General features: G+C 41.1%; 1 protein-coding gene across 30 annotated transcripts in view; it reads right to left on the bottom strand.

The window, feature by feature from the left end:
• celf2 (cugbp, Elav-like family member 2) overlaps nucleotides 1-13,383 on the bottom strand; it is a 226,893-nt gene that overhangs the window by 20,583 nt on the left and 192,927 nt on the right. For 17 of the 30 annotated variants that reach the window (XM_061714677.1, XM_061714684.1, XM_061714685.1 and 14 more), the window contains 2 exons: nucleotides 4,245-4,406; nucleotides 2,219-2,282 (listed from right to left, as the gene is read on the bottom strand). In XM_061714677.1, coding sequence (XP_061570661.1) covers nucleotides 2,219-2,282; nucleotides 4,245-4,406 — 226 coding nt within the window. Of the gene's footprint in view, nucleotides 1-2,218; nucleotides 2,283-4,160; nucleotides 4,407-13,383 lie in introns of all 30 variants that reach the window. The other 13 variants (XM_061714674.1, XM_061714675.1, XM_061714671.1 and 10 more) reach the window with 1 other exon arrangement.

Below are 13,383 nucleotides of genomic sequence, written 5' to 3'. Positions count from 1 at the left end.
ATTGTTGGTCCCTTCTCTTTCCCATTTCTAGTCTCTCTGTTCCTGGCTGCATCTCCATTTTCAGTTTGTGCCTTTTTATCTCCCTCCTCAATTTCATTTTCTAGTCTTTTATATTTTTCACATGCACCATAGTTTTTTCTCTCCTGTTTCTCCAAATGATCCCCCCTTTTACTCCTTTCCTAGTTTACTCCTCTCATTTATACTCTCTTCTAGTTTCATCTGACTTGTTAAAACTGTTCATACTTCTGCTGAGCATTTTCTTTTTCCTTACTTTGCTAGTTGTCCATCATTTTTCTTTTTCTTTTTATCCGTCCTTCCCAGCATGCTCTGCCTTATCTCTCCTTTTTCTCCCATTCCTCCTTTCCCGCATGTTTTTCCACTTCTCTTCTTTCTTTCCAATCTCCACCCCTTCTGTCCTCATTTCTCCAATTCTACCCCTTTTCTTGCCTATTTTTTTTCTCGACTGACAAAGACAACTCCCCACCAGTTCTTTCTCTCTTTCTTTTCGTGCAACCTCTTCCTCAGAGCAGCTCTACACCCTTTCTTTAGTAGCATTTGTAAAGGCCATCTCCCATGATGAATATATGATTTTAAAAACTGTTATAAGGAGAAAAGAAGAAAGCGTGAGAAAAATAACCGTTAGAGAAGAATAAAGTGTAGACCAAACTACACCGATACTGTGAGACAAACACATCCCATTTCCCACATCACAGTTGGAGTATCTGGGTTGTGCAGATGGTACGTGAGCGTCCATGCGCACATATGTGTGCAAGGATGCACATACATGTGTGCGAGGACTGCATGCTGCACCAGGCTGGCGTTGGCTGCAGCTAATTGAATGCTCATTGGTGTAATTGAAGCCTCTCAGCTCTGCAGCTCGTCGTGTTAAAGACTGGGACCAGATGTCATTCAGCTGTCTCACATCTCCTGCCAATCACTAATGCTAACTCCCTCTTTCTCACGAGCGCAGATGGACGACCAACAGATCTCTCGATTCAGACACCGTTCCTTCTCCCTCGGTTCCAAACCCCAGAGCCCGTTTGTCAGAGCGAGTGAACATTCGGAAGGAAAATATGGGCTTTGGCTCAGCGGAGAAGACGCCAAAACATTGAAAACAGCCACAGCGAAACTGTGTGGCACTGCAGCTCAAAGGAAGGAACATGACTGAAAAAAAATGGAGGGTACAAACTACCATCAGGCTCCAGCGATTTCTTTTACCCGTGTTTCCAGCGTGACTGAACAGCGTACAGTTAAAAACTGAGACCTCGTAGACAAAAGCTGAGGATGAAGAGCAAATGAGGCTGGAGGGAGGTGTAAAGGTGGGGTGAAGAAAGTGTGATGGAAGAGGGCGGAAGGTGGGAGAGTAACTGAGGAAAAAACGCTTAAAATAAAGAGGGAGGAGAGTGATGGGGAGGAACGGAGGTGTAAAATGAAAAGAGAGGAGAAGAAAAGAGACGATGAGAGCGACTATCTCCGAGTCCCTTTAAGTCTTACGTAACCTCAATTTAAAGCTCTAAAAATTATATTTCTTAAAGACACAGATTTTATCTTGTTCAAAATTTAATAGGAGAACCACTCGGCATGCTCAAGGCTGAGATTAATACAGAAGTGGGATATTACAATCTGGATTTCCACTGCAGCGGTCTCCGCTCCTTACATTAACTTTCACCACAGGTCAACTCCACCAGCTTGCATATCCTCTATGAATTTTCTCTCCTTCAGCTTTAAAATCAGTACAAAAAGCTTAATTTTGCTTTGATTCTGCAGATTCTCTTTAGAAAGAAAAAAGAAAAAAAGAGAAACACAGAGTGTGGATGACACATGGCGGAGAACAGCAGTAGATGGCACCAGCCCGCAGTGCAAGACATGCACCACTTTTAACCATTTTTTGCGCTCCATTTTCCTTTTCTTTCCTCCATTCTTGTGATTCATCCATCCTTGACAAAGCCTCGGTGCTACTGTTACATGCCCTGGGCACAACTCTTGTCTGGCCTCATTAAAAGATCAAGACAAATCTTAGCAGCAGTTAATAAATCTTCAGGGCAACGGGCTCTCTTTACTTCACCACGCGAGTTCATCTGTTATGCTCTTTAGTCCTCTTTTAGAAGTCCGTTGAAAAAAACGGAAAAAAAAGAATACAAAAGAGGCGCAACAAAGAGACCACTGCCGTGGTAGATTGTGGTTTCAAAACGGGTCTACCGGCTGATTTTTGACTCACCGGCCATCTGCTGGATCCCGCTGAAGGCTCCTAGGTTACCAGAGGAGGTCGCCTGCTGGAGCAACTGGAGGGGGAAACAGGAGGAGAAAGACAAAAGAGAGAGAAGAGACGGTGAGCTGGGTGGATACTGGATTCTGCAGCATGTCAAGCTTTCTATTAAGCATTGTGCATTACGCAAATTAACTTCTAATAAAGTTCGATCTGGTTGCATTCAGCTGTGATTCACCCAGACATCATATGCATGAAAGCTCTAATCTAGCCGACTAATTAGATTCCAAAACAAAAGAGGAATACTGATGCTGTCAAAAACTCAGTCGATAAAAGACTGGAATTAACAGCAAATTAACATCTTGTTTCTATTGTTTGAGATTTATTTTTCCTCTAGAAGAGAGCTTAATCTCTTCAAACAACTGAGAAAGACAACTGAAAGAGCAGAAAAATCTAAGAAACAGATAAAAAAAATACTTTTTACTTTTTTTCAAACTTCCTCCCCCAAGTAAGTCAATATAGAGTTAGGGGAGGAAGTTTGACAACAGTTTCCAACGGAGATCTTTGAGATGTGCATTTAAGAGGATGTTTGGGTTTAGAAGCAAAACAGAGATGATTCATGTATGAAGAACCAAAGCTTTCTAGAGGGAGAAATCCGGTAAAAAAAATGTGAGAGTGAGAGGAAGGGGAGGAGAATGAGACATTTGAAACATTTGCAGGAGCTTCTAAGTATTCCTGGTGCTTTTTAAAACAAATATTCATGAAAACGATTGTAAATCCTGCATGTCCAAAGATAACAGTGTAACTGAGTGTGAATGGTGTTTCCTAATGTTCTGTGAAACTAAGATCTGGTGCTACACGCTACAGACAAGCTGGTGGTTTGCATTCCTCATCTTATCAATCTAAAAAACAAAAAAAACTAAAACAAAATAACCTTTTTTGGTCATAGTCAAGTCTCTAATCATCTAATATATACTTTGTGCTGTAAATCAGTAGAATGATGTGAAGGGATTTAATGCATTGAAACATCTGCAGATGTGCAGACTCATCAGGATAGAAATATAACTGAGTGCTGTGGTTTTTTGTAGAGAGTACTTGATGTTCTGTAGTATATTTGTACCGCAGGATGTAAACAGAATGTCAGGATCAAAGGGTTAGATGAAAACAAGGGATGAAGAGAAGAAAAGCATTTTGGAAATTGCAATCAAAGTCTAATTCTTTTTTCCTCAGAGCTCCATGTTTTACTGTTGCTTTTTCAGACCATTATTGGACCGCTGACAACAAGTAGCAGCTTATAGAAATCCATTAAGGTTCAAGCACCAATCCCTAAAAATATATCCCCACAACTAGTGTTTACACGTTACTTTATCATTCCTCTAGTATTTCTGTGTCCTTGATCATTAACAAGCAAGACACAGTTGTAACCTGGTTATATTTGATGATATCTGGATGCAATCCAGTGGTTTTGCCATGTCATCTTATAAAAATGCATTTATTGCTGCAGTAAACATTTTCTGAACCACCTTAGGGGTCGCTTTTGCTAGTTCAAAGTCTTGATCAGTAAAGCATGATGTCCTTTCTGTAAATTGATTTCACTTTTTGTTCTGACTGGGACGTCACAGTACCACCAAAACCCTGATGAATTAGGAATAAAAGTTGTATCTACATTGACTGGAATATTATACAGTTCCAAAAGCAAATGGTCCGTTTATATTCACTGTGATGTGGAATTTTTTTTTTATATTTTGGAGGAAAAATAATCTCCTGTCAGCCCTAAATCCAAAACAGGCTTCGCTCCTTCCCAGGCTTCACTGTACAAAAATCAGAAGATGACAGGATGAAACAATGGTGGGGTTAAAGAGGGAATTACAGAACATAAGGAGGAATGGAGGAGAAGGCTGAGGGCCAGCCAGAGGAGCAGGTTTTGACTTTTCTGTTCGGCTGGGGCACTGACTGTGGCTGCGTTGGCCACAGGGCTGCAGTAAGGGGCGCAACAGGAGGTGATGGTGGAGGTGGGCGACACGGCGGCGGCCCTTACAGCCAGATACTGTGGAGTGAGGCCGCCCAGCCCCGTGAGGCTCCCCCAGGTGGTCGCACTGTTGAGCTGCTGCATCTGCTGCGCCAGCTGCTGCTGCAGACGCCGCTGCTCCTTGTCCTTCTGCGTGTCGGCGAACTTCACCACGATGGGAGACGAGCAGCCCTGTCGGGGAGAAAAAGATACAAGAGGAGAAGAAATGAGGGGAGGGAATAAATGAAGAGGGAAGAATAGAAGAAAGGAGAGTGATCCCAGAAAGAAGGACAAAACAAGAAAGCAAAGCAGGTGAAGGATAGAAAGAGAACGGAATACCAAAGAGAAAACCAGAAAAGAAAGAGGTGAGGAAGGGGAAGAGAGGAAGAGAGAAAATGTAAAAAATAATGTGGCGATAGCAGAAAAGGGATGAAAATAAGAAGAATGAAATAGAGAGGATACAAGATCAAGAGGAAATGGCAAAGGAAGATGAGACATTGGTAAAAAGGACGGAAAGAAAAAGTGAAGGTAAGAAAAGAAATTGGAAGAGAAGAAAAATGGGATTAAGGACACACAAACTTGTCATAATTGCAGTGCAAGGTGAAAAGGTAGAAAACGCTTCCAGACAGGAGAGTAATTAATGCGCTTGGTGCATAAAAAAGATGAGCAGACAAAGGTTTTTAAGAAAAAAGGACAACACACCTGCACACACACACACACACACACACACACACACACACACACACACACACACACACACACACACACACACACACACACACACACACACACACACACACACACACACACACACACACACACACACACACGAGTTTACAAAAACACGCCTACAAAAAAAATCAAAACACTTCTGTCTTCTGAAAATTTCTCATTTAATAATAAAAAAACTACTGTAAAATTCTCCCTCATTCACTAACACACACACACACACACACACACACACGCACGCACGCACACTCAGGGACACAGGACACGCACACAGTCACACAGGAAACCTGACTCTAAAGCCAGTGGGGCTTTCTTCTTTCCCCCAAAAGGGCTCAGTTATCTCTGAGTCCAAAACGCTTTCACCAGACACAGATTTCCCGACTTTTCCAACTATTTCATCAGCTCATACGAAGAGACTTGGTGTGTACGTGTAAGTGTGCGTGTTTGAGTTGGTGCGAGGGTCTAAATGAGTGAGAAAAAAAAAAGAGTGATTGGGATAACCAGGAGATGAGGGCAAGAGGAAGATTTAGAGATGTGGACAATTACAAGAATTGTATCTGATTCTCTGATGTTCTGTGCTTGAGAGCTGTGTGTGTGTGTCTGTGTGAGTGAGAGAGAGGGAGAGAGAGAGAGAGATGCGATATGAACAAATAAAGGTGAAGTTACTAACGTATTGGACATTATGTGCACACACACACACACACAAAATCAAAGCAGATAAAAACACACAACCCTCCTGATGAAAGTTACAGTGAGGCTGAAAGTGATAATCTATCGCAACACACCATTACTCGCGCTGTGCAATCAAAGCTTAACTAGGGGCAAATCCGTCGGAAAACAAAGGCAATCTGCCACCGGAGGATAAAAACCTTTTGATTGAAACGTTTAGTTTGAGGCGGCATCCGCTCTCGGTGAAGGAGAGAAGGGATTTGGCTACTTTTCAGATGGCTCACGTTATGAGTTGAGACGTGCAGTCAGGAGTGTGGGTGAAAATGTCCGTTCGGGAGCCGAACGTGCCTTTAATGAACCCAGCTCTCAAATCCGTACAACTGCATTAGTTTTCATTTCAGCTTTTATAATAAGCAATTATAATAAGATTTGGTGATGCACCATGAACGAATGTGAATCTGTCCAACTGTTTTCTAATACGTCAAGTCATAAGACATAAACTCTAACTACTGTTAAATTTAAATCCAAATACTGACACAACAGTCTTAAAACGGACAAATATGTAAAGTTCGTCATTAAACTACGGGAAAGTGCGGCGGGCCTGGCTATAATTGCTTGTCAACGTGAGATCAAAACAAAAGGTTGCTGACATCAGGAGCCACGTTAATAAATGGTCCCACCTAGATTGAAGTAAGGGGGGGGGACAAAAACATACAAACAAACTTACAAACAGGAGCGTCGGAACAAATGCTTAGTGGAAACAAAGATCCTCTATACAGAAGATAGCGCATTACCGTTACTGGCAATGGTATGAAATGGTATACACTTCATGTCTCCTAAGTGGGCGTGGCCACCCCTCTCCCCACATCGTTTTGGAACATACAACACTAGATACAGTACAACTTTCTTCCAAAAAGACTTAAATAATAAAAATAACAGTATTATTAAGCAAATAAGCAAGTTTTATTTTAGTTTTAAACTTCATTTTATCCGATGGGAAAACGATGAGAGCCAAATCTCGCGAGAGTGTGTTGTTCAGACAGAGACAGGTCTCAAACAAAGTTCATTTTCTCCTAATCTGTCGGTCTGAAAATTTCCATTTTGGTGTCAGAATGTTCAGAAGGTTTGTGGCTTTTGAAAAATGGGTCCCATATTTACTTAGGTTACTATGGGGCAAATGAATTGGTAATAAGCTGTGCTCACGTTCACTTTTCCCATACGACTCAATAGACTCAGGACCTACTTCCGGTCTCCTAAAGGGGCGTGGCAGTCACGTGACACAGATACAGGAAACCGAACCGTAGTGGGCTGTCTCGTTTATTGAACGTCTCTGGTGGAAATCTCCAGAGGTTATCATGAATGGAGCATTTGTTGCCTGGTAACCACTGTGCTCAAACTGTGGAGGGAAACAGTTGGATATCCGGGGTTCAGAGCTGCTCCTTCACAGGAACATATCCAGGGTTACAACATCTGTTGCTAAAAGGTTCTGCAACCACCCCTCTGCCTGAAGTCTTTCCTCTGCCTGCATCGCCCAGAATCCCCGTAGAGAGGACCCAGAGACCAGAAAACACTCCTGCAGCCAAAGTTTCAGCCATCTTCTCTCTCAGCGCTTCGGCATCATCTATCTCTCCCTCCTCACGATGAGCCGGTGTAAACGTGGTTCAAAAAAAGCTCCCCTCTTCAACTCGTCTGCTTGGGGGGTCGTATTTATGTCAACAACTTGTGTTTGGAAAGTTCAATCAGCTGCTCCCACACGTAAACGGCCTTCCGCTGTCATGGTTTCCCATAACAAATGTTAAAAATGTCCCAAATGTCCAGAGAAAACCTTGAAGCAGAACATCATCCAGACCAGACAAGCCTCCCAAAAAAATCAGTTTTAACAGTAAATAGCTCGGAGAAAACGTAATCAAGATACAAAGGAGAAGAAAAATTATAGCTTATTATCAGTACTCGAGTTGAGGGGGGATGAGGGGGGATGGCATCCCCCCTGAAATAAAAACGGTCAAAATCACCCCCCCTGTAAAACTGCCATCCCCCCTTTCCATGCCTTATGTCATTTCATCAATGAATGTGGTTTTACTGCTATTTCAACATTTAGAGTCATCACCAGAAAAATAACACCAGAAAAATAACTTATTTGACAATTTTCACCTGTTTCAAGTAAATTTTCACTTGAAATAAGTAGGAAAATCTGCCAGTGGAACAAGATTTATCTTCTCATTACAAGCAAAAAAAATCTTGTTCCACTGGCAGATTTTTCTACTTATTTTAAGTGAAAACCTACTTGAAACAGGTGAAAATTGTTGTTTTTTCCAGTGATGAGTCTTGTTTTAAGTGTAATGAGATTTTTTTTTTACTAAAACGAGACATTTCAACTAGAAATAAGACAAATATTCTTGTTCAGATTTTGAGTTTTTGCAGTGATCCATGTTACTTATCCTGTGAAGGACAGAGTCATATTGATAAGTTCAGAAAACTGTTTTTTATTTTTGTGTTTTGATGTATTTGATGTAAGCCCAGTGGATATTTAAAGCTTACAGAAGGCTGCATTTAACTGCTGCTATGTCATTCCTGCAGTATTTCTGCAGCTGTTTTGGTCACTGCTATTATTTGTAATATATTATATTATTTGTAATCAGCACAAATTATCTGTCCCCATATGATAAAATCCACCATCCCCCTGATTTTCTTTTACAACTCGAGTACTGCTTATTATAAAACATCCAGTGTTATATAACAGGAGGATATATAAACTTCATTAGAAGTCATGAGAAGGGCTCAGTGTTTGGTGCAAGAATGGACATCGTCATCCAGAGACAACTTTCTGCCGGCACATGGAGGGACTACAGTCACACCTTTGAACCGCTGCTCTATTTGCTTCTCCCAGCGTGTCCAGCATCGGTGGTTAGTAGTGCTGCTTCACAGCAGGAAAGTTTACAGTTCAGGTCTCGACTGGCTCGTTTCTGTGTGAAGTTTGTTTTCCCTCTGCATTGTGATCTTGTAAAACTCCTGGGCCGATACTGAACCAACCACTAGCAGTACGAGTGCGCACAGCTGATCGTCCCTATGTGGTAATGTGACGTACTGGTACTCTGGTGCTGATCATTTTTCTAAGAAAACATTACCCAGAGAAGCAATGAAACAGCTACTAACTCACTTTCTGTCCAATTTTAAAGCAGCCCTGTTGGTCAGAAGAGGTAACATCTCACATTTTTACAGTGCGCCTGTCCTCTTTTGTGTGTCGGCGCTGGACTCTATCAGCTGGATGAGCATGTCTTCTGTCTGACAGCGACTTGGCCACATTTACTCTCTTTCCACCAGTCATTTTCCCTCTTTATTCCGACCGCCGCCAGATAAAGAAGAGACGATGAGAGAAATGCAATTGAAGGGAGAGGGTTAGGCTGCGGCCTCATCGGTGCTGCCGATTCCCCTTGAGACACCAGCTCCCTATTCCTTGTCTGCTAAATATCTCATCACTCCAGCTGACATCCAATGAGTGGGGGGAAATGCAACCCAGAATAAGAGCCCTGCTCTGGGAGAAGAAAGAGGGCCATAGGTCTCTATGCTTGACGCTGCTACTTATCCCTGAAAACTGGGCTGTGCTCTGGAGCTTTTCAAGTTATCAGTTTGAACGTGGAGGGAATTGGTGGGTTTTGGTTTTTACCTCAGGGGATTTGCTAATAATTCATTACAGATCAAAAACTGCTTGAACATTCATGTAAACCATGGTGTGTCTTTTGTGTTAATGAGCCTTAGTTAAGAGAAAAACGCATCTCTGTCAAAACAGAAAGATCCCAGTTAGATCATTCTGAAGTTTTCACACTAATATATTAATTCTATTTTTGGTTTTACATGAAATCAAACCATATTGTTGACAGCATTCACATTATTGCCAGTAGCGACGGCTCATCTGCTCCATTCATGGAAATGACTAAAAACAGTCTCTTTCTGTTGCTTTAATAGATGTAACATGACTTCATACAAAAAAAAAATAAAAAATCATCCACATTTTTACATTTTCTGTAGGAGGGAGTTTGGAAAAATTAGAAGAAGCAGAAAAAAAATAAATAACTGGCTGCTGGGTCTAATCACAGCTTATGTTGTGTAAAACCATCTTTGAAAGCTGTCCGAATTGTTCGAAATTGGACACCTTTGAAAATAAACAGCAGGGGGCGACACATAATTAACAAGCACGATCCAACTGAATTCATTAGAAGTAAGCAGCTCTTGCAATGCAACAAACGAGGCATCATTTTTGATGAAAAAAAGGTAGTTATAATTAGCTAAAGCGAAACGTAGTTGTCACAATAGATGACCAGGAGAAGGAGTTATTTTGGCAAGTTTTGGCCGACTGGAGGAATGTGAGACCTCAAGCGCTGGATGTGGCTTTCTAAGGTAAAATAAATACTTCATCAAATTAAATTTTTCTATATGTTTAATATTTCAATTATAATTGTAGTGGAGTATTTATTTACTTTTACTACTGTTTCTGAAAAGACGTTTCAGCTGCAGTCAGTCAGCCTCCAACGTTTCACAGTTTTCACCTCTTAAAAATAAATACTAAAGTGCACTGTGTCTTTAGGAAACATTCCCATCGTGAGCTATTTTTACAGGGAAAAACATTGCTTTTAAAAATGTTATTTGTGTTTGCTTTGTGTCATTTTTAATATCTCTGCACAAATATGTCACTCTTAGTAACGCATCTTTACAAAACGTATTCCATCGTTTGGATCATCAAAGGTGCTGAAATGTGATTTCAGTGCATTAGTCATCTCACAGGTGGAGTGGGGTTTATGTGACCTTGATGGATTCTTTTGAAAGTCTTCAAAACATATAAACTTCCCGTTTGTTTTACGTTTGATGGGCTGATAGCACGCTACACCTGTGAGTGACACATAGGTCTGCGTGGGGCGACGGTTTGACAGCCAGTCGTTTATAAATGATACATCAGCTACAGAAAGAAGCACCTGCTGTCATTGTTGCATCCAAATGTATAATTCAGTAATTGCAACATGTACATCGCCTCTCGAAACTGTTATTTGATCTTCTGCTGACCAAGTGGAACTTTTGTCTGTGACTGAATCTTCAAATTCAGCCGTGAGTTCACTCTGCTAATAAACCCATATCCACGCCCTGAAGTCAGCTCCCAGAGACATCCGTGAAGAGAGAATCAGCCGGCCCGTCACATCTTTCCCAAAAAGCTATGCAAACTGAACACATAAGCTCCGGCCCGTTTACTCAAAAAATCGATCCCTCATTGCTTTCAAGAGCGTTTGTGAGTTCTGAACCTTCTCCATCTCATTTATTTACTACTCACATAGCCGTTAAATGTCAAACCTTCTTATCTTCCTCTGCTAGCGGGAATGCAGGAGGCTCAGGAGTTTTCATGTTTTTAAGTCTGGGCTGTATTTGCATGTTCCAGAGTTAAAACAACCCATTATTAGATTGAGAGGAGTTTAAACTTCCTTTAGGGATCAAAACAATGTTATCCCAAACAGCTTTGCGATAGAATTGAATATGTGTTCACAGGAAAATGGAAAATTTTGGCAGAATTTTAAGCCTCTGACAAGAATCAAAAATGTAATTCCACGTTAGTGATCCTTACAGACAAGCTGGCGTCATTTTTAACCTTTTAAGAGCAAAAACAAGGAAAAGGACTGTCTGTACAGGCATCTCTATCCAGCAATGCCACCTTGTCATAACTGTATGAATTGACTACTGGTTTCGACCAAACTACTGTTAATTAACTCAAAACGAAGAGTTTTTACGGCGTCTGCTTCCAACACTTGCCTAGCGTATTATAAATATATAAGTACTGATCCAGTTCTGTGAAAGCAGGGAGCATGAAATCGCCTCGTTTTTATTCTATTTTCAGTAGTTGCTGTCACATCAGTATTGCACTTGTATAAACGTATTACAAGGATGGAGATTGCTGCACAAACAGCTCTTTTTTCACTCACACACAGTTAAAGTTCCATCTGTTTGTCTGTTGGGACCCTATCCAGACTCTCATGGCCAACAGAAAGCTTTTATCACCAAATTAAAATCTTTAAGTTGAGTTTTATCAATTGTTCCTTCAACTAACAAGTCCATCAATCAGTTTTCTTTATGTTCTCATTATTACTTCTCAATACTGTTTCAACTTCAATCAACTCTTTCCCCTTTTATATCCATAATTTCTCTAGTATATACCAAGTTTTTCCAAAACATTGCCAGATTTCTGGCTGGGTGCTTTAAAAAAGTAATTTAAGGGAACCGAAAAGCCCTCAAATCTCTGACAAAGTCACTTTAAAGAGGTGACGCAAGCATGATGATCCATGCTGTGACTGAGAGACGTCAGGCGGAGCTGAGATGGAATATATTCAACCGACGCCTAAACCCATATGAAGGTATCTGATAAATTGCATTTCTGGGTCCAGCCCTAAAATCTTCCAGCAAATTAGGTCAGAGTCCCTCGGTAAAGTTGAAGGGAAGTAAAGAATTTATCTCTTGAAACCAGCTTTGTATGTAATGGAGCCAAACTGAAACAATTTTTTGATTTTTTTTTTTCAAATCAGTAGTTCGTGGACTGATATGACACAACTGACATCACGCAGAACAACACGGATGGACAAGTGGATGTGCAAGGTATGAAATGGTGGCACGTCCCGTATGGTATGGTAGTATTGTTTTTTTTTTTTTTTTTTTGCATTATCTAAACACAGTTTCTACTTAACTTAGATATATAACTGAACTGTGTGTTTAATTAGCTGTGCTTCCATTAGCGGGGGTTCTGGGTAAAACTGCCAGTCAGGAACCTCCTCAGCTCCCTCAGCTAGCACGTCTTCATTACGCTGTAGCGTATCGCAGGAAACTTTGAACCAACAAATAACACTGCTGACCACCAGATGGCGATGATGTGCATATTTTGCTGTTTGCAAATGTCCAACGGCATGAAAGCAGACGAAAAAAGAAGAAGTCAGCAAAAGAAAAAAGGGAAAAAGAAGTAAGGTAAACCTGGGTTTGTTTGCTGTCTTTAACATACACTGCGGTGGTAGCGATTATGATGAAAAGAAACCCCCCCACTGGACCTTTTCATTAGTGTAATACACCAACAAGGACGCTATCATTTTTTCTTTAATCTGCAACTTCATCAAATGTACTTGTTGAAAATGTTTCTGGTCCAAAAGGTTCAAATGAGTTTTGTTCACGTGAGAGATCCAGAGATCCAGATCAGCAGAGACCCTCTGCCAGGCAGATCCTATCATCCCATCGAGGTACCTCTCCTGCTACGGGATGTTTTCTGCCCCACAAAGGTTCCCTGAAGCTCTGCAGGGATGTTTCACCCCTTGGAAAAATGTTGCTATTATCATTGATGTGACACTACGCAGAAAATGAATATTTATAATGATACATGTATTTGAATCAGGACTGTTTGCAGATAGCTGATGACAGTTTCAGACGTGATCAAACAAATGCATGATTGATTGATTGATTGATTTTGCAACCCCCCCCCCAACAAAAACTGCTGTATATGCCCCCCTACACTGAAAATAATCCTATAGTACTTTTCTCTGTCAGTCTCCTCCTTTGGCTGCAGCCGACAGATGTGTTTGTTTACTATTTAAGCAGACGTGGCTTTGCTTCCTCTCTTCTCAAGTTCTTCTCTAAACGTGCTTGGATGCTTCTGTATTTATGTTGAGGGCAGGATAATGTGCAAGTGTACCTCTTATGTCATGTGGATTAGAAAAAACAAAGGGTGGAAACGGAGCACTAAATGAATCGTTATATG

Source organism: Cololabis saira, chromosome 23 (genome assembly GCF_033807715.1).
Source record: "Cololabis saira isolate AMF1-May2022 chromosome 23, fColSai1.1, whole genome shotgun sequence".
NCBI classification, from domain to species: Eukaryota; Metazoa; Chordata; class Actinopteri; order Beloniformes; family Belonidae; genus Cololabis; species Cololabis saira.
Note: the sequence above shows the minus strand (reverse complement) of the source record. Positions and strands in the feature narration are given on the sequence as shown.